Below are 21842 nucleotides of genomic sequence, written 5' to 3'. Positions count from 1 at the left end.
AGCACATAAGTTAGGAAGGTTCTCAGGCCACACTGAATTTGGTCATTAATAGTAACTATAAAATGCCTCTTCTCATGGCAGAACTAATTTAGCTAACCTGGCCCTGCTTCTCTTTTTCTGCCTTGAAGATATTGATGAGTGCAGCACCGTTCCTGGAATCTGTGATGGAGGAGAGTGTTCAAACACAGTTGGCAGTTACTTCTGCAAGTGTCCTCCAGGGTTTTATACAGCTCCTGATGGCTTAAAGTGCATAGGTGAGTAGAATCCTGTAAATAATAAGATAGTAGGTTGTCATGACCATTCTGAATGTCGAAAATGGGTAATGTATCCGAAATGTATTTCAGCTTGGGATTTTGAAATCCTTTTACTTAGAAGTACCTCATGTGCCTACATATGTATTCTGAAATGAGTTTTCCCTTTGTAGGATGTGTTTTCTCTTCCCTTTCTGTTGTGACCTTCCCTTTCGTTTTTCTTATTTAATATCAGATTTTCTGTTATGCCATGTTTATTGTCTTAAAAGGCACAGAACTTCAGTGGATCTCCTTGATACTCTTGCTCATGTTAAATTCAGCAGTCATTTAGAAAAGCAAATAGACTTGAGAAAGAAGGTAATCACCCTAAAGAGCTTTTCCCTTCCATGTTCAGGGTTCCACCTAATAAAAGGTAGAACCATCACAGGATCTCCCAACATAATCACTGTTTATCAACTTCCTCCAAATAATAAGAAACTCCACTGCTTTTTCTAATGTCCACTGGAATAGCTAGTAAACTCTGGAAAGCGCTGTTACTAAACCGATGAAACCATTATGCCCTGGATAACTGAGATACTGTTTCTTTAGAAAAAAAACTTGGTCTAGTTTGTTGTGCAGCATCAAATCACACCACAGCTTACATTAAGATTAACATGATGTGACATATTGTGAAACAATTGCTCGGAGCTTCAGATTGCATCACAAGATTTTAAAAATATTTATTTATTTATTTATATCCATGTTTTCTCTCCCTTCTCTGAACTGGGGAATCTCTGTGCAACGTTGTTGGAGCTGAGCATATGAAATCTGGGTACAAGACGTTCTTCGTACAGCACGTGCTTACCCTTTCAGACAATAAGCCAGCCCATCTCCATAAACAAAGCGATGGCACCAGTTAAAGCTGTGTTGCTCTTTCTTGCTTGCAAGGCTGTATCTTGTCAAATCACTACATACTTCAGCTGGGGAAGCCATGACTAATGAAAAATGAATTGAAGCTTTGCGAGCTGTAATGCTGTGTGTTTATTGCTGTGCATCAGTGGCTTTCAAATCAGAGTTTAAACAGAATTGATCTGCCACTGTCTTTAAAAGAGATGACTGCAATTTTTCTTTGGTAGCGCAGAGGCACGTTTTATTAACTACTCAATGCAGAATTCTGTTCTAGTTTTGCCTCTATTTATTCATTCCTGTTCCATATTCCCCTTCAGCTTTCTCACAGGAGGTGTTAACAACTTTATCCAAAGCGGCCCAGATATCACCTGGATTTTTCTGGTTTTCTGCCTCTTGTTTTCTGATTGTTGAAATGTTGCAAGCTCTATGTCATCAATAACATAATCAACTAAGAAAAATTTGACCTTTCCCTTTAGCGAAAGTCACCTTCCTTATTCGACTGATGATATCTATTTCTTTCTCTTGGTAGATGTGCGTCCTGGATACTGCTTCTCTTCTCTGACCAACGGGCGCTGTGGCAATCAGCTCCCCCAGCCTTTGTCCAAGATGCAGTGTTGCTGTGACAGCGGCCGGTGCTGGTCGTCCAGTCCAGCCACCGCTCCTGAAATGTGCCCCATCAGATCCACTGGTATGAATCCACCTGTGTTCTTATGAGCGCGGTTGCAGACTCAATAGGCATCCTTTATTTTTTTTTTTTTTCAATCAGTAATGTTCTCTTTAAAGAGCTACACAGAATGGTGGAGGCTGGAAGGGATCATGGCAGGTTGCTCAGGACCCCAGGAGCAAGCAGACATAAACAAAGGATTGTATCTGTTGCTAATGAATGTTTTGTAGCCTGGTTATTTTGACCTTACCTGATGCAGATTTTGTTTTCAACATCCTCTTCAGGCTCAAGTTACTTCCTCCAGAGCCTTCTAATAGATGCCGATTCTCTCTGGAAGTTCATTCTCAATGGAAAAATGTGATTTTCTTCTTCTTAGATATCTAGCTTTTTGAGCTACCGCTTATTTCATGAAGTTTGACAGAGAACATGATTTCTGTCTGCTACCAAAATGCACTATACTTTATCGCCTCCCTGTGTATTGAGATCCCCGGATAATTTGAGGTTTGAGTTTAGAGAAGATGGTGAGCAGATTGTGAAGCTAAGTGTGAGGGAGTAGAGGGAAGATGTTTTTGATCTTGTTTAGTACCGGAGACCCAATGAAATGCTTTAGAAAAGCAGAACACAAAAAGCTTAAGAAACGTTAGGAGGAGGTTAGTGGAGGTGCAGAGATTAGGGAGGAATGGGGTCGTGACACTGTAGCAGTTAACTCTGAAGAAATTGTCTGAGGTTGTGTATGGGAGTGTTTGTTATTCTTGTTTTTAATCCTTTGAGTGAAACCACATAATAGCATAGCAAAGATCTATGATCAGAAGTCTTGGAAGACTCTTCCTGGTTCTGTCACTATCTCATTAATAATATTTAAACATGTTAAATGTCCAAGACTGACTAGAAAAATGCAAACAAACTAATGTAATCTACTGATGCTCATCTGAAATAGGAAGACAAGGAGAAAGGTTTCAGTATTAATACAGTCCCTGTTTTCTTTACATGCTTTCTAATTATTCATATCTAACTGGTGAACAAACTGGGTGGAAAAGTGAAGTAATTTGGCCAAGGCTGCAGGCTGAGACGTGGTGGAAAGGAGCTAGAACCTGGGACTTCCTGACTCATAAATCCATGCAAAGTCTTCCAGGTCATGGTTATGTGCTACTTGTTTTTTTTTTTTTGTTCCTTTTTTTTCTTCACCCCATGCTTCCAACTTGAGGTATAAACTGAGGCTGTAAATTAATCTTTTCAGAAGTGCTTTGAAATTATTTCAAAGGCCTTACATGTGTGTTGAGTATTACTGTAATTATTTAATAAAGTTCAGTTACTCCTTAATGTATACTGAGAAAGCAAGATGAGGAATTTAGAGCTGTCGATGACCCAAGGTCTTTCTAGCTCTGAAATGGAAATTTACTGCAGTGTAAAGTGGAACGCTATCTGCATAATGTGACCAAATGGTTGCACTTTCAATGTGGGCAGCAGACCCAGATGTTACTATAAAATAGACTGTTTATTGCTAGAAATTATGCACGGAGATTAAAGTCGTAATAAAAAAGGCTTATGCTGTATTCCTTTGTATAACACAACAATAATTGTTTATGTGGAATGACAGGCTTCACCACTGACACCATAAATACTTTAAAAGTGGTATCTTGGGCATCCAGCTGTGTGTGTCTGTTCTCACCTCAGCAATCTCTTAATATGTGCTAATTGCATTCAACCAATGCGCTCCAAGGCCGTGACTTCTTTTTGCATGGGAGGCCTAGGCTCCTGTTGGATTGGCTTTGGATAATTGGGTATCACCAATCTAGAGTAAAAAGGAATTATAGTATAGATTCTTTGGCAAAGACTCATAATTGGGTAGTAGAGAATGGGTGATTAGGGAATTGACAATTAAAACCACCAGTGCTAACAGGTATTTGCATATTGGAATGTGTGTATGTGCATACACACACTTATTTTTCTGAATGTCTCTGTTTTATCACAGTTAGGTCACTGATTGAGAGCAGATTCAGCTTACGTATGAATAGGCAAAATAGAAATCTAGGAAAAAACCAAATAGGCAAAATATAACATATAATACAATAGCACTTTCTTATGAATGGTTTAAAGATTAAAATCACTCTAAGCAACAATAGAGGGAAATGCAGTGACACATGAAAGAATGTTAAAATAAATGCAAAGATCATAATCAGGAAAAGCAGAAATTTAGGCTGCCGTGTTTATTTAACAAATCATCTGTGATTCGGGAAGAGCTTCTAATGTGTTTCACAGGTGGCAATACAAGTGAGATGCTAGTGTTGAAGGCTGAAATATCCAGCTTAGTTCACGCAACACTGAGTTTACTTTTCAGCTCTCATTTTTTATATTGTTTCAGGAATTCATGCATCTCTAGCATTTCGTTTTCATTATATAATTCTTCTCCCCTGTTGTGCCATAAACTTTAAGATTTTGGAGTTCAAAGGTATCGGCTGCACAAATAGCCACTTGTGTACTCCCGAATTGTGGACATGAATTAGGTCAGCTGGAAATGCAGTCTTTAATTGTGATACTCTGTGTGCATTCTTTGGATCGCGAGTCGCAAATCCACGCACCCTGAAGACAAAAGATTGGAGGGCAGGAGGAGAAGTGGGGCAGTAGGGCAGGTGCCACTCATAGTGATAAACAATAAGAGAACGTGTAATACTCAGCATAAACTGTTCTTACAGTGAAACCGATCATTTTCCCATCGTCTGGGGAAGGATGAACTCGGTGTGGATCTGACTCAGTTTTTCTTCGTATATTCCTTCGACTGCACCTCATTTGGTTTCTGCTTTTATTGGCAAACTTCATTTTCACAGGGAAATAGTGTTAGTGCATTCATTCTCTAATTGGTTTTGCCTCATTGCTTATATTTATATTTCTTGCTTTAGGAGGCAAACTTTTAAGAAATCCAGTTGAAACTGGGCTTTTTTCCCTGTTCAGTATTTTTCTAACTCTGAGGCAAGCTTTGTATTAAATTAACTTGGAATCAACTCCAAAAGTGCTTCGTTAGGTAAACTTCCCACTGAGTTCATCAAAGATTTTGCCTGGAAGAAGACGGAATAGATTAAGATCAAGTCCCTGCTTCACTGTTCAGTTTCATATCCCAAATGTCAGTTATGTTATCTTTTTACTGGCAGCCTTCTGACAGGTAGTATTGATATCCTCCAGTGGATTAATGACTTGATTCACAGACGAAAGCTTGTTACTATGAAGAAAACACATAAGCTCAGATTTTCCAGATTATTTAAGGTTTGTTTTTGCCATTCTGAAACACTGTGAGAAGGAGGAGAGGTGGATTAAATAGGCTACAAGGGTCTAAAAGAGCATGTTTTGTTGTTTCAGATGAGTATCGCAAATTGTGCACAGTAGCTGCTCTGTTGCCAGGCCAACCTGACCTTCCTCCAGGCCGTCCTGATATCATCCCTCCACCACGCGTTCCTGCTGTTTACCCTCCGCAACAGCCAGAAATTGTTTACCCATCTCGGGTACCACCATCTCATGGTAAGAAAGAAATAATCTTTCCTTGCTGCATTTGCATTTAGCTTCGCTAAAAATGTGGTTCTTGGGAGCAATGTGCTCCCTTCAGCTGTTGGTATTTTGTCTCTGGTTATCCTTCGTAATCATAACCTGGTTACTGTGTATCTTAGAGCAAGTGTGTACATCATTGGTACTGTTTTCCCTGTCAAGACAGGACTCAAAAATTACTTCCCCAGTGTCTATACTGAGGCCCACGTGTTGTAGTAGTTACATTACTGTTATTTTAAAGCTATTGTGAACTTTGCTGCATGTCAACGTTGGGGAATGTGAATAGTGTTCTGACTAAGCTGTGAAAGTTACTTAACATTAAACAGCCTGGCTGTGAGAAAGCAGCTTCTTTCATGTTGTTTTCCTCACTCTTGCTTGATCAAGTAGGAAACACACTGATAAAAATACGGTCTGCTGGACACTGAGGCTCATTCAATGCGAAGAAAGGACTTTTTCAGTGTTATGCATGGCATAGGTTAGGTTTTTCTAGATCCAGTATTTTGCCAGAGCAGAATACTGATATATTCCTTATTCTGTCCCTTCCTTAGGGAATTTGCTACATGCCTGTATAGTCTGCAGTAGGCGGATGCCACTTGAAATCATATGGCAAAGCCACATACTCTTTTGCAAGTCAACACAAGCTCATTTCACCCATTGTCTGTGCAGATGCAAGCAGGCTCTGCTTGCACTGGCACCAGCTGAAACTATTTAGTCTTGGTTCAGCACCAAGCTGAGCTAATAAGCCTAAGAGGCAAAGTATGTTAACTGTGAGCATGTACAGAGCCAGCTCACGTCTGCCTGCCAAGGACCGTATAGGCATACCTTCCAGGGTTATCCCTGCCCTCCTTTCACTTTGCTGTCTATGAAAATAGAGATAACTGACCGGTCTGCCAGCTCTTTGCTGCTCTAGGCTTTTAGTAGAGTCCATGAAGTGCCACATACCCGCTTTACCACTAGGTGTGAGCAGACTCAGTCCTCTTTTGTCTTGAAAAAGAGGAAAATGGGATCAGCCTCGCCACAATGGAAAAAATCAGTGGTTGCTAGCTGTTTTCAGACAAATCTCCAAGAGTCTGAGTGCTGCTTTCTCTCTCCCAGTTCTGATTTTACTGTGTAATACACATTATAATGGAAGGTAAAGTTGAGTTTTCATAGAAAACGCTGGACAAGTTACCCAAAATGATTATGACGAGCTATTAAAATATTTGTTGTGATTTCAGTGATCTTGCCGGTGAACTTCACTGACTATTGCCAACTGTTCCGACATCTCTGCCTTAACGGACGCTGTGTTCCCACTCCTGGGAGCTACCGCTGCGAGTGCAACAAAGGATTCCAACTGGATGTTAGAGGAGAATGCATTGGTACGTGGTTTTCTGCTGTAAATTGCAAGGGGGGAGTTTTATTTTAAAGAAAAAAAATTATTTTCCACACAATGTAATAAGTCTGAGCTCTTAAATGAAACAGCCCTCCCTCAAAAAAAAACCAAACCCACCCAGGAAATAAGACTTCCAAGAACTAATTGCTTTCAACTGCAGACTTAATTTTACAGCAGTTTTACCTTTAAGATAGTATTCAACTAATCTTGTAAAGTCCACGAAATTATACAGAAGGATTTCTTATTTTATTAACCTGTGACTGTGATTTGTTTATTAGTGATTGAAAATGACCTCTTTAAAGTACTGCCGACTCTCTGAGAATGCAGATGATGTATTGTAACAAAAAGGGAAAGGAAAAAATATAAAAGCAGTCTTTATATATGTACAATAAGATTTACAAGTCCTCTTTCAGCTCATTGGGAGTATCTCGTTAGGGTCTGGTGTCCCTTTTACTTTCAGATTGAAGCATATGTTTTTCCCCCCATACACCCAAATGCCTTTTAACCAACGTCTTAATAAAAATACATTGTCTGTGTTTTACAGATGTTGATGAGTGTGAGAAGAGTCCATGCATCAGTGGAGACTGTGTGAACACCCAGGGATCTTACATATGCCAGTGTCGTGTAGGGTATCAGAGCACAGCAACTAGGACAGAGTGCCGAGGTAAATCGTGGTTTTACAGCCGTATCTCTACTATTTTATACACACCAGGAGTGAAAATAGTTTTTAAGCAAAACTTTATGGATCTGGTAAATATGAGGGTCTTTATAAAAAAAAAAATGAAAAATCAGATATGGGGCCGTAAACATGATTAACCTGCCTGAGCTGGCTGTTCACAGACTAAGTTATGAAGAAAGACGTTTTGTCTTGTGCTGAAAGTATCTTGGCACCATTTGTGTCTTTGAAGTGGAAGAAACATATTTTCATTTATTTGTTGTTTTTTTTTAAAGTATTGAGACATTTTTTCTTTTGCTTCTTGAGGACCTCAAGGACAATTAAACATTGTTTCTTTAGAGCAATCCTTTACCTATAGAAGGCTGATAAAAGACTAAGGGAGGTGAGGGCCCAGATAAGCCTTCCAGTGGGTAAACGAGTGCAGTGCCTGCATGTTGTCCCTGCTCACTGTCAGAAAGAGACGTAAATTACAGCGATGAAAACTTTAAATTAGGTATGGAGAAGTTGTGAAGCACTAGGAAGGTCTAAGTGAGGAAGCTGTAGAATCCCTGTTACTGATGTTTTGAAGACCAGACTCAACAATGGTTCTGATGGTCTTCATCCTACCTTCCTATGGCAGTGGGAAATATGTAGCTCCTCAGTTGATCAGCGCTCTGTCAGGGTTCAGTGGCTCTCAGACCATCCTGGCGTGGGAATTTGACTGTAAAGGTGGATGCAATCCTTTATAGTTAAGTCATATGAGAAACTTCTGGCAGGAGAATGAATGACTACTTTGATATTCCGTAAGAAATAAAACATCTGAGTGAAACAGGATGTTTCAATGCTCGGAGTCCCAGCTTGTCTTCATATTTTGCTTTATGCATAAAGAGGAGGGTTCCTTGAGCATGCACTCATTCTAAAGCACAGACTTTCTAAATAGCCAGAAAGCTATCTGTATCAGTGTTTAATACTTTTTTCCCCTTCCTTTTGTGAATCAGAAAGGTATTTGTGGTACAGAGGCTTACTCCCATCCAGGAGGAGATGCAGAGCCAGCACCACTGCAGCGTGTTGCTGGGAGCATTTGACCTAATTGCTGCCAAACAGCCATGTTGCGGAAGCATCTTCATAGTTGAGATGACTAGTGGTGAAGGAGTGCTGAAGTGGAGTCTGAGCAGTGATGAATTTAGTCATGAGTCATTTTTGTCACACGCTTTTAATTTGACTGATTCATTACACAAACACATGGTTGTCAGAAGCCCAGTAGCTTAATGGCATTAAAGTGTGGTCACTTAGCAGTTCTTTTGCAGTTGATGGGAACTGTGCTTGCCTGACAGGCTGTTCAGAAAATGCTACGATGAGCAGAATCTTTGTTTTCTGAAGGAATTTTCAGGACCAGTTTAGGGAAAAGGGAAAGGCTAGCAGGGTGCGTTTGGCAAAATATGCATATAGCGTATGGTGCCTGCCAAAATCAGCATTTGCTGTAAAATTACTTTGCATGACTGCTTGTTGAGGATTTGTTTTTTTGCGTAAACAATTGTGTCTGCTGATACGCTTTTGCAAAGGTATTCCTTACATCCATTCTTGAAAAATGAAGTGTCCATAAAGACCAGATGTTCCTTGCTCTGCATGATAAATCTCATAGGTGATTGAACATCGCAGTCTGTATCACAAGCTACTGATTCAACTATTACTAGGATCCCTTATCATTCTAATAGGACTTTGGCTGAATGAATCTGTTAATTTGAGATGGATGAATAAGGTTGTTGCATTATGATTAGTGATCAAAACAAAAACTACTTTTCAATTGCAGAAGCGGGGATGTAAAATGGATCTCAAAACAGGTGAAATTTTAGAGTGATTAGCTATGAACGTATGGGAGTCAAAGCTTTGAAAGTGAAGTGCTTACTGTAAACCAGCTGATGTTTCTGAGAGGATGAGGTCAGACCTTAGGTGGAGATGGCAGCAATAAATGGTCATTTCAGCGTGAGGGAAGCTTTGATTTTTGTAAGTTTCTCTGGGGTTTGGAGGGAATAATCCACAATGTTGTGCTAAATCTGTGATTTTCTGCACTGTGATTTAGACGGCATCAGATGCATAAAAGTACAACTCCTAATGAACTCTAAAAAGCCAGAAAAATCTTGAGATAGTTTGCATTTCTGCCTGTCCTAAGGAAGAAAGCTGGTGGAGTAGCTGAAGCTGGGCTCAGGTACAACTGAGTGCCTCAAAAGTGAGGGAAAGGGACTGAGCAGAGAGAAAACTCATTTTTATGCCCTGACAACCAATGATGCTTGTTATCAAATGAGGGGAGGTTTATCACGTAAAACAGTTATTTTCAGGAGTTTCCTAACAGCTTCCCAGAACTACTGTGCTGCTAAGAAGGCATGTGTAGGTCTACAGTTTCAAGAGGCATGAGTTTGCTCTCAGGCAGGTGTCTGGAAAGCAGGGGCATTTGGGAAGGTGCCCTTTGCTCTGCCTTTTCCTGAAGTGCAGCAATGTCCTTCTGCAGAGAGGGCCTGGGGAAGGGCACCCCAAGGATATTTGGGAAGACCGTGTGGTTGCACGATAGATAGGTCTGCATGGGCTGGTCGAGATTGCTGTGAGCAGAGTCCCCTGTGTGCAGGAATCTCTGGGAGATGGTCCAGGCCTTGATGGAGAACACTGAGCAATCTGAAAAATGTCTAGACAGTCTGTCTCAGCATCTCCTCTCCCCTCGTTTGGAGGAGAGGGAGAGCTGCCAGCCTCGTGCGATATCACTGTTCAGGTCCTCCAAAGCACTTGCCAGGCATCTCCTGCAGGGACAGGGAAATGAAGAGCTGATGGTTCAAATACAAAATAAGCAGGAGAAATATCTTCTGAGGTGGGAAAATCTCAAACTTTCCTGTTATCTTACAAAACAGCAGCAAAAGACAAGCTTCTTCCGTCTTTCCTTCGGTAGTTAGCTATTGTTAAGTTAAACTTCAGTGAAAATATTTTCACGATGAACAAAAATGCAAAAAACACCCAAACAATTGAAAGGGTCTGATTCTTGTTTGAGCAAGCTGGGTAGCGTTCACTGAAATTCTTTCAATAGCAACTTGGAATTTCTAGCTGATGGACATTTTCCAGATCCGTAATGTTCAGTTATGAAAATAGTTTCCCTGAAGGGTTAAAAACCTAGAGGAATGGGGAAAATTCCTCATGAGTATGTAAAATGAAAGACCCCAAAACGTTATTTTTCTTCTCTTGGCTTGCAGACATTGATGAATGTTTACAGAATGGTCGTATCTGTAATAATGGACGATGCATAAATACTGATGGCAGTTTTCACTGTGTGTGTAACGCTGGCTTTCAAGTGGCAGCTGATGGGAAAAACTGTGAAGGTAAGGCTTTTCTGAAGTTACTCTGTGTCAGTAATTACAGTTGCAAGAGGTTATTCATGTCAATGAAAAAGAAAAGGCCCTCTGGTGGGGGGGAAGGAAAGGAGCAAGGAATCAAATTTCTAAATACCTTTTGCTGTATCTGGGAGGGCGAGTAAACTGTTGCAGCCAGTTCTGGAGCCTTGGCTTGGCAATCCTCAACGGGATGTCTGTCCAGCAGGAGAAACAGCACATACCACTATCGCAAAATGCAGTTTCTTTGATGGGAGTGGTACATTTTTAAACGGAGCTCAAGTCACATGCTGCCTGCTTTTACAGCGTGTTTAACGGCATGCTTTGCGGGATCTTGCTGGGTGACTAGCAATGTGTTTTATGTAGATGCAGTCTGGTCTGACCCATAAAAACTGTTTTAAGAAAAATTTGTAAACATAATTGATGTGTTCCTACCTCCCAGACCTTTACTATAGGGGGTGAAAAGAAGAATGCTCTTTATCATGCTTCCCAAGGTCCTTGGGAGGGTTCCCAATGATCTATTCATACGTTAAAGGAATTTCAAGCACTGTTCTTAGAAACATTTTTGGCAGAATATTATCTCAGTGATTCAGCTCAAAGTCTTAATGCCAAAATTCCTGGTTGGGATAGATACATGACTTTTTTTTTCTAAATCATAAATTATTTTTGTCTGACTTAGCCTGTAAGTAAAAAGAAAACACACCATGTCTAGAAGTGTAATTTCTGTCCAAGACAGCTGCAATATTAAGGAAAAAGCACAATTCTGAATATATTGTAATGTCATTATGATCCAGTGATTTTATGTGCTAGTAGTGATTCTGCTAATCCTTGGTAGAGACAGACATTTTAAGACTCTGTTTTTCCCAACTCTTTTTTAAATACAGTTTAGCACTATAAGCTGCTTTTAAAATATATCTTATTATGGAACTGTATTGACTAAATACGTTTGGAAATGACTATATTTTGGAAAAAAACTCGATTCTGATTTATTCCTTTCCCACCAAATACCGTGTGCTAATAGTAATAAGAACCAGGACATCGGCAGTCTGGTAAAACATTTTTAATTCCATTGCATACGTTGCCAGAATGTCTGTTGCATCCACTTATGAAACGGTTTCATCTCTGGCATTGTAATGCATTGAGCTTTGTTCTTAGGAATACATATGCACACACACTAATCAGTAGAGCCCATGGCATTGTGCCATGACTTAATGTAACTATCTGTAGTCCTTTAAAGGAAACTGGTAAATAGTGCTGATTTTTTTTGGATGTAACATCCAAAACTGATGTCATTTGCTCCAGGATGAAATAAAGACTTAAGACGATACAAGAGCTTACTTAAATCAAGTGTAGAAGTGTAGAATTCTCTCTACTTGCCTCCTGGGTTGTTTTTTTTTGGTGTGAGTAACTGCAGGGTTCAGAAAAGCTGTGTGTGGGACCTCCACTTTTTCCTAGTTGAGTCCTTCATGCTACGCCATTAGATCAGAGGGTGAATAGTGCTCATATGAAGCTATGATTAGTAAGTACCCTCTTATGTGACCTGTCACACAGAATCCAGGGAAGAGGTAGGTTTTATTTTAAATGAAAGTTGATGATGGAAGTGCCCATAGAATGCACACTTGAGCACAGTGCTAGTAAGTCTCCCACATCATAAATCTTAGACTCATCCAATGGAGGTTATGAAAGTTTTCACAAATGCCCACTCTTCCCCTGTTAGGTGTTCTTAGTGACATAATATTGTGTTTTCCCTTTCAAATGGGAGACTGCTTCTAACCTGGCTCCTATTTACATCAAGATTGCAAATCCTCCTCAGTTACAGATGATTCTCACTTTGTAAGGGTTTTTACCAACTGGCAGTTCTTAAGCTGTCCAGTTTCTCATATATTTTTCATTCTTCGCTCTTTTTGGATACGTAGCTTTATGTGTCGATGATTCATTGTAAAAACAAAAAAATCATTGCAGTATGTCCTGATGTATGTTTCTGATTATCATATAACTCTAACAACTAATAGAGGAATTTATATTTTTCTTTTGGCTATAACAAGTAGGAGTTATTTTTCTTAAACATTACAATCATTACATTTATTGTGTACATTTTCAGATATGGATGAATGCAGCATAAGGAACATGTGCCTCAATGGGATGTGCATCAATGAAGACGGCAGTTTTAAATGCATTTGTAAACCAGGCTTCCAATTAGCATCTGATGGACGCTATTGCAGAGGTAGGCACAATAGATTACAGGTTCCCAGAGCTTGTGAGTCACGTCCCTCTGGTAACTTCAAGAATTGCCTTATTTCCTTACAGTGATCCTTGGGGACAAGAAATGTTGGGCAGATTTCTCATCAGATATGCTTGCTTAATCAGCTAGAATGATTTGTCATTGTGCAAAACAGCACTCAGTCTTCTCCACAGTGTTGAGCAACTGCCCTCACCAGCCAGTGGAAAATATTCTTTGATCAAGAACTGTGTGATCTGACCTAGTTAAACTCCTTTTTTTATTTTTTTAATTTTTTTTTTGGCCTATGAGGTCTTCAACAGTTTGGCTCCAGTATATCTGACTTTTTGTGTTTGGCTTTTTAAAGTTTTCTGCCTTTGGCCACCCAAACATTTTGGGCCATTGCCTTCTTTGGGTCTTACCCCCATTCCCGTCTGGGTGTTCCTAGTCAATATGCCACCTCCAAGGAATGCCCAGCACCCTGTGTTACTAAGAGACAGTCGTGTGCACTACAGCAATATTGTCTTTTCAATTTGCTGCACTAGCTCAGCAATACCCCCTGTGGGAGACACTGCAGCGTTCTGGTTGCTAGTTATGTCATCAGAGTTTCCGTTCAGTCTCGTCAGGAACTGGAGGTTTTGTGTGTATAAATCTTCATGTTTCAACAAGTTTTATAGGCCAAAGCAGAAGTTGAAATAAGGAATAAACAAATGCTGGGCCAAGTTACTTAGAATTTTTCTTTTGAAAAATTTAAAATCTCTTAACTCTTGGAATGAAGGCAGAGCAGAAGTGCTTGCTTACAGTTTGGCAGATTTTAAGAAAAGTCACACTGGATTGCACAGCAGCATCTTGTTGTGGACCAATAATAAAAGTAAATGTTTGAATAAGTAATTTGGTTTTGAGAGTTACTGACATGAAAGGTGAATTAATTTGGATCCTGTTGCTTCTTGAACATCTCAGACCTGAATTTCATGGTGTCTAGGTTTAGACTTTCAGATCCGAACCAGGCCAATAAATCCAGTAAAATATCCTGAACCTCTCTTGCATTTTATAACTTTTGCAGTAGGGCAGTGCTATGCACCCTTCAGGTGGGGGAACCGTGTGTTGCTAATGAGAAATGACTCCATTCTTGCTTTGTAACAGCTTTTTTTCATTGGGAGAGTGGATTGTTCTTTAGTTTCTCAAATGAACAAATATACAGATCCATACAAGTGTCTCCTTGTCTTAACACTACCTGCTGTGTTGGCTGCAGCCTTCACACACTTAGAGCAATCAGCTTTATTTCCATTCTTAGCTGTTTTCCGAGTGGTAGGTATATGTATGTGCTTTTCCAAAACTTATTTTCCAGCCGGCCTGTGTGTGGGACAGCAATTTGACTTCATCTCAGACTCGATGCCCATCACACCTTGGCACATCAGCCAATCATGTTCCTAAGGCTGCTCCGTGTGTCATTATCAGGGATGTGACTCACTGATGCAAGCTCAGCCCAAATGCTTGTCTTGATTTTTGTCTTAAGCATCTTCTGGTACTTATTTCTTTTTTTGCGGGGGCGGGGGGTGGCTTTCGTTTTGGGGCTTTTTTTCCCATCAGTATGTGCGCTGAAATGCTATCCAAGAAGATTGTCTGTAAATTGCTTCAGACTACTTAAAAAACAGTGATACTCGGCTCCATAGCCTCTGTTACATGCCTCCTGGCTAAACATGAGCGTGGATACAGCCAGAAAGGGGTTTCTGGCCCTAGAGAAATGTTACTTCTGTGCATCAAAGGGAGAATGTTTGAAAATTATCCAAAATTGCAGGCAAATCAACTGATGTCTGCTGAAGGTTGAAACAGATCTTACGGTAAAATGAAGGATTTCTCCCACTGCTTTTCAACACTTACAGTAAGCCCTGTTCTTGATGAATAAGTGTGCAAGCATTCATTATGTGTTAAAATTGCTATTGGGTCAAAATCAAACCACATTTTGAGACCTTGACACCCAAATTACACTTTTTCCCCAACTATATATTTGTCTCCTTTCTTCCACTTGCCAGAAGTATCATGAAATAATTCCTAGGAATGTAGTGGCTAGAGAGAGCACAACTCTCTGGTAAATGTCTCTAGTCACGTTATTAAAAGTTTAAAAGACTGATCTTTATTAATTTCTTTTCCTGTACATTTTAATGTTTATCCTTATTGAGTATTTTCTGTGCACACCACGTGTACGGAGTAAATAACTTCTGTCCTGCAGAACAGTTAGCCTTTGAAACACTCATTGTTCGCGCTGCATAGCCTGAATTTATTTGTGAAGTGAATGCGTTGAACTTATGCAAGCTTAAACTCCTAAGCTCATGCTTGCGCATGCATTTAGTGCTCAGGCATATTGGGAGTGTGTGTGTGCACAAACTGACATTTCTGTAGCAAATTGGCTACCTGCCTGAGCAATTTTGATATGAACTTGAACATGTGTTCTTGCCAAACTCTTTCGGAGATCCACAAAGGAATATAAGAATTGCAGTGTGCAACATGTTGGTCCTGTAAACCTCATTTGATGTGCTTAAACTGAATTTTGATGAAGAAGTATTTCTAATCCAAAGTTGGGGGTACTGTAAATGACACTTACTTCTGAAGAACTGGAATTTCAGTGTAAGTACAGGGCATATGTTTGGCTGTCTGGTAAAATATTCCGCTCTGGCTTTATGAAGTAAAGTGCCAAAAAAGAATGTTACACCATAGTCTTGTGCATTCCCCGTAATGCAAGACATGCTGAACCTATTCACTATTTGCTTCTTTTGCTGATGATTCGCTAACGATTTTTCAGAAATACTTCCATCGGGCAGGCAGGGGTTTAAAGCATGGTTTCTGGTCCATACATTGCTTCATATTTAGACCAGACAGGAATTCCCCAAGTTGAAAGCTATTGCAAAGCAACCGAAAGCAGCAGTTTAGTAGTCTTGAGTAAATTTTTCCTGGTTAAAATTAGAGGAGTTAGTGTACCCAGCTGGCACTGCTGAGCAGCTAAGCAGAAAATTTAAAAATTCATTGGATATGGAGAATGAGTCCATTGGGTGGTTTTCGAGGACCAGGTTGAGGTATTCTGGCAAAAATAAGAAAGGTGAGTCTTTTTGAAGTTGTCCCAGTGATGCCACAGGAGACAGCAGAGCCTTGTCAAGGTTAGAACTTTGGACTCTGTGCCTGTGTGTGTAGTTGATTTACTGGGCAAAATCTCAGCCTTGGTAAAAGCAGAGGCATCTTGCCCCCTCTTTTATGGAGCAACATTTTCAGCTATCTGTGCAATTCTAAGTGACCCACTTTACCTTTCTATGAAACATCTATAACAGTATTTTCAATATATTCATATACTGGTGCAAAAGAAAATGGATTTCACATTTCACCTATTATTAGCTTACAAAATATTTGAAAAAAAAATTACCTACAGGGAAATGAAGACAAGCAAACAGTAACTTTGCCTTTCTGCTTCTATAGCTAACCTTAAAAAAGGAAAGTGTTTGGGGGTTGATTTTTTTTTTGTTTGTTTGTTTTTTTAGGAGAACTTTTATCTGTTGAAGTTCAGTGTTGTCTGTCAAAATAGCTATTTACGCTATTAAACAGTGTGGGCACATTTTGTATTCCCAGCTCTGTTTACTCACACTGAGTAAGGACTAAATTTAAAGCGGGAAAAGCATTTAAGATTTGCCTGAAACAGAACAAAGCCCGCAGGATGAAGTAGAAATGAATTAAACCCATGTACTTAACTTCTATTTTAAAATGCAGTTTGAAAAAGGAATCTTGGATCATGCAAACCACGTTTTATGCCAAACAACACAAACTAAGTAAAACACAGAGGTGTTTCACTCTCAATTTGCCCTTTTAAGGTCAGAAAAAAGGATATTGTCACACACGCTGTCTCTTGTATATATTATGGGGAGCTGTTACGAAGTGATTATTTCATAAAGGTTATACATACTTCCAAACAGTATTTTAGGCACTTCTTAATCACTTATAAAATAGTGGCATGCTCTCTGTGTCTAGAGAATGATTTTACTATGAACAGGATAGGCAGCCTATATAAATTTTTTACTAATTTGACATCCCTTTGTGGTAGTGTAGTATTATAAGGCTTCATTCTTGCATTTCATTCCTAAGGGCCTTATTGTTCAATGTACTATTGTTGGGCAAAGATGGTAGCTTGTGCTCTGCTATTGCTCAAGGCTCAAATCATTAACAAATTCCTTTCAAGGCTGGAGTGCAGTCTGTGCATTGAAAGTTTATAAGACGGGCTGTAATGAGCATCTGATAGGAAAACCCAATTGTTATGCAAATTAAACAGACAAACACTATGTGGAGGCAGGGTGGATATTCAGATGTACTTCCAAAAACTGAACCTGCAGCAGGAGGAAGGGAAATTCTTTGGTGGCCCTGGGAAGGTATCTTGGGGGAGGGTGTGGTTTGAAAGATTCAGTTTGCTATCTGGACTGATTTCGTACAGCATAAACTAACTCTTAAACCAGAAAGGGAATGCCCTGTTACACACCGCAGAAATCCTTTGTCTTAGCAGTCACAATTTCCTCTTTTCTCCAGCAATGTTTGTGCCTGAATGACTCTTAAATTGGAATATGTACCTCTTGGGAACCACTTAGGAAAATGTCCATTTTACTTCTCTAAGGAGAGAGAAATGATTTCGTTCTGTTTGTCCTGAATTTTGCATTTTCTTCTTCCATTTCACAGGATGAATTGGTAGTTACTCTTAATAAAACCTTTATTTGAACTAGTTTCCATTTACACTTGATATTTTTCTATAGGATACATTGAAAATAAGCTGCGCAAACGCAAGTTTCAGCCAAGCATCAAACACTCTTTAATTTAATTTCTAATAAAGCTCATCCTGTTCTCCAACAGACATCGATGAGTGTGAGACAGCTGGAATATGCATGAATGGGCGCTGTGTGAACACTGATGGCTCTTTCAGATGTGAATGCTTCCCTGGCCTTGCAGTAGGACTTGATGGACGCGTGTGTGTTGGTAAGACCAGCTTAATTTATGATGAATCACAATTAACCAATGTTAATGCCTCCTTTGCCTCAATCTTTAATAGTAAGACCTCTTGATTTCTGGATACTCAGCTCCCTGAGCTGGAAAACAGGGATAGGGAACAGAAAGGTGCCCTCATAATCCCAAGTGAAACACTGACATAGTGTACACTAACAGCTCAGGCTATGTACTATAATCGTCCATTTTGCTCTTTTTTTTCTTTTCCTTTGCATTTAAAGATAAAAAATGTATGGGCCAAATCACAAAGTCAGGTAGTCTCTACAGTGTAGTGCTGTTGGAGGCGAGAAGTGCTGTGTCAGTTGTGATTAATGGAGAATTTGCTCCATTCCTTTTGGTGTAAAATTCTTCATTTGTCACTAAGCTTAAAGATTTAATTACAGTTTCACCTCTTTTTAAAGTGGGACATATCAGATTTCCCACTTATGCCTTTTTCTCTACAAGTGACAGATGTTTGAGGTGTTTGATTTTAAAATTCTCATGTCTGACAGCCATTGTGAGCCAGTTTGTAAAAAGTGAGCAGTGTCATCCCTGAGAAGATAAGTAATTTGTATCTTACCACTGGAGTGTCATTACTGACTGTTTTTTACAAGCAAAGAAAGGTTTTTGTAACGACAACATATTTTGTGATCTGATGCAAGTTTTTCTCACATTCTCCCTTTTTTTCAGGCATAAAATGAAAACGAAACTTTTAGTGTGGCTCTAATCCAGGGTGTTGCACCAGTGGTGATTTTAGCCTTGATGAATCAGAGACAGTAAACAAGGTTGAGAGAGGGGGAGAGGGAGCTTGTTAAAATGAAATCAGACCTCCAACTCTTAGAATAAAGTAAACAGTTCTGATTTTCTTTGGAAGTTTTGAGATGTACTTGGTCCTGGCTCTGAGATCCTGCCACTGACCCAGTCAAGTTACAAGTGTGTAATGACCCTGTCACATGGCAAAGACTCTGTCCCTTTTCCCCATGGCTTCTTGCTAGTTCAAGGTTAAGTATTGGTTGTTCCTCTAGTAGTTCACTAATGTGTTTTATGTCATTAAGTGCAGCAGTCTCTGTCTGAACTCTTAGGACCATGTGGAAGAAGAATTTCCTGTCCTGAATAGAGTGAGGGTATAGGTGGATGAAAACTGTAGGGAAATGGTGAAACATGTTTTGTTTTGACAGCTATTTTGACAGTGTTTATGACACCCGAGATAGATTTAATACTTGTTGTAATTTATAGCTGAATAGTTGGCTGTGTCAGGATTAAGAGAGATTTCTTTTCTCAGATACGCATATGCGAAGCACGTGCTATGGTGGCTACAAGAGAGGACAATGTGTGAGACCATTAACTGGCGCAGTTACAAAATCCGAGTGCTGTTGTGCCAGCACTGACTATGCCTTTGGGGAGCCTTGCCAGCCCTGCCCAGCACAAAACTCAGGTACGGCGTATTTACCGGTACATATTCTACTCTAAGCTTTATGTTGATAAACTGTTTTTAGAAAGGCATAATAGAGTTTTGTATTAACATTGCACCTTGAATCAGGATGGTTAGGTTGTTGTATAACATGTTATATATTTTGAGGACTTTGCTAATTTGTATGTTGGAAGAGTGTGCTGAAAGCAATGAGCTAAGAAAGATTATTCAAGTAAGTATTTTAATATTTTTCCAGCTGAATATCAGGCTCTCTGCAGCAGTGGAACGGGCATGACTGCAGGAGGAAATGGTAAGATCACCTCATGTAATTCGTTCTAAAGCAGTTCTGGTTAAGAGCGTTACCTTTATATCCTTGATTTGTTAGACTTGTTGGTGTGGGTGATGGCAGAAAAGACTGCGAGGAAGGCTTATTCAAATGGCTGCTTGCAATACATTACAATAATTTAGGATGGAATGAGTGGAACGTGCCATCTCACCAGTGCACTCTCTCTGTTTTACACCATGGAATGTATGTGAGTGCTGTTATAAAATAATGGAAAATTTGTGAGAAATGTTATTAGCTATACGACTTAGAAATCATGCGTGTGTCATATTTGCACGTTTTGGCTTTATTCTTTAGGATGATTTCAGTCATTTTGAGCACTGAGAATCCCCACACGTTTTCATCTGTCAAAAAGGCCAGGCTGGCAGTTTCGTTAATTAAAGAAAAGGAGCAAATGATTGCAATAAAAGCCTGGTTGTTGAAAACTGTGAAACTGCACTCTCTGTCAGCCAGTGGTCACTAGTAGATTGGCCAGCAACAGAGGGGGATGAACATTTAGAACGGTTGGGGATGTTCATGCTTTGGAGAGTGATGCCCTCTGGAAACGCTGTGAATCAGGAGGGGTATTAGTACATGCACATCTATAAATACAAGACCCCAGTTTAATATCCAAATTCTTATCTACAATTCCAAGTCTCTTGGGCTGGAGATGGTCCTACATCAGTGTGAAAGGGGTGCTTTTTTTCTGGAGTGTGAATATTTAGGTGTTAATTCAGAGGAGACAATGTTAGTGATATTGAAATTATATCTTTTTCTGGTTTGGAGAGTTACCCTCCACAACCTTTCAACGACTGACTTTGGGTTTTTATTTTTGTTGGTTTGGTTTTTTTTACCTTTATGTAGATATTAATGAATGCTTACTGGATACTGATCTCTGTCCAAATGGAAGGTGTGAGAACCTGCATGGAACATACAAATGTCTGTGTGACCCTGGATATGAAGTGGATTCAACTGGGAAAAACTGCATTGGTATGAAACATCCCATTTTTAATTTTCAAGTTTGGTGCTTAATTTTATCCTCCTTCACCTATTTTTTCAGGGTTTCATCAGATCCGCTAGCTGCTCTTCGGATATTTCTGGATATTTTTGCTGAATTCTTGTTTTATTTAAATAAAACTCCTAACTGATCATAAGAAGATAAGCATCCCACATGCTACAGAAGGCTTAGATAGTTTCTCCCAATTCTGACTTTGAGGAAAATTCCCTTTCAGCTTCCAGACAGGGCTATTGGCTTAACTGTGTTAAGTGTACTGGCCAGACACAGGAATATTTATTGTCACTAGAAGCGGCAGCAGAATCCAGTGGCATGGTGTCCCTAGCTAGGGCTGATTTCCTGTCATATACAGGTGAAAAGAATCTAAAGTCAAATTCTTCATCATAGAAAAGGAGAAATAAGTTATTTTTGCTCCGTAAAGGTGGCCAGTGAAAGCACTGTGGCATGGGATAAAAAGAATTCAAATAAGTAGCAGTGCAGTTCCTTCGCACACTATCTGGGATGTGAAAAAAAGCCATCAGATGCTTGCAGACTCCTGTTACAAATTTTAATTCTGGTAATTTTCTTGTTCCATCATACAGTCCTGTCAAAAGCCCATAACTTATATGTTTTTGGATTCCTTTATTCCACTCCTGCGTTGGTACATTGTTCCAGACCTCTTTTGCACAACTGATTAGAAATTTCTTCTGGTTTCCTGTTAGAATTTATTTGTGACCATTTTGCAGCTAGTTGATGCTGTAGTAATATTATCCTTTGACGTAGCACCATGTCAGCACCTATCCCCAAAGTATTTATAAAGAATCATCATATGCTTTCTCAATCTCTGTTGGCTAAACTATCTAAATCCACACTCTCAGTCTTCAAAAAAGCAGAGGCTGCTGCCTTCTGAGCACAACTGATCTGACCAGTCTGCAGGCTTCTGATAAAGTCTAACCAGTGCCTTGTACTGTGGGGCCAGCAATTCTCCATTGCCCCAACAAATATCCTGCCTAAACTGATACTAGAGTGCATTAGTCTTTTCCCAAACACATGTTATACTTTGAGATCAAAATCAACCTCTAATTGGGAGTTCTATCCCAAGCTTTCTCAATTGCCTTTAACTGATGAGTTCTGGTTTACAGCATATTATTATTATTG

General features: G+C 39.6%; 1 protein-coding gene across 1 annotated transcript in view; it reads left to right on the top strand.

Moving 5' to 3' along the window:
* Positions 1-21842, top strand: part of FBN1 (fibrillin 1) — a 144098-nt gene that overhangs the window by 60081 nt on the left and 62175 nt on the right. Inside the window, exons 8-18 of the mRNA XM_069866952.1 lie at positions 129-254; positions 1669-1827; positions 5155-5313; positions 6555-6695; positions 7254-7373; positions 10598-10723; positions 12834-12956; positions 17829-17951; positions 19240-19392; positions 19625-19678; positions 20555-20680. Coding sequence (XP_069723053.1) covers positions 129-254; positions 1669-1827; positions 5155-5313; positions 6555-6695; positions 7254-7373; positions 10598-10723; positions 12834-12956; positions 17829-17951; positions 19240-19392; positions 19625-19678; positions 20555-20680 — 1410 coding nt within the window. The remainder of the gene's footprint in view (positions 1-128; positions 255-1668; positions 1828-5154; positions 5314-6554; positions 6696-7253; positions 7374-10597; positions 10724-12833; positions 12957-17828; positions 17952-19239; positions 19393-19624; positions 19679-20554; positions 20681-21842) is intronic.

This window comes from Phaenicophaeus curvirostris, chromosome 12, assembly GCF_032191515.1.
Source record: "Phaenicophaeus curvirostris isolate KB17595 chromosome 12, BPBGC_Pcur_1.0, whole genome shotgun sequence".
In the NCBI taxonomy this organism is placed as follows: Eukaryota; Metazoa; Chordata; class Aves; order Cuculiformes; family Cuculidae; genus Phaenicophaeus; species Phaenicophaeus curvirostris.
Note: the sequence above shows the minus strand (reverse complement) of the source record. Positions and strands in the feature narration are given on the sequence as shown.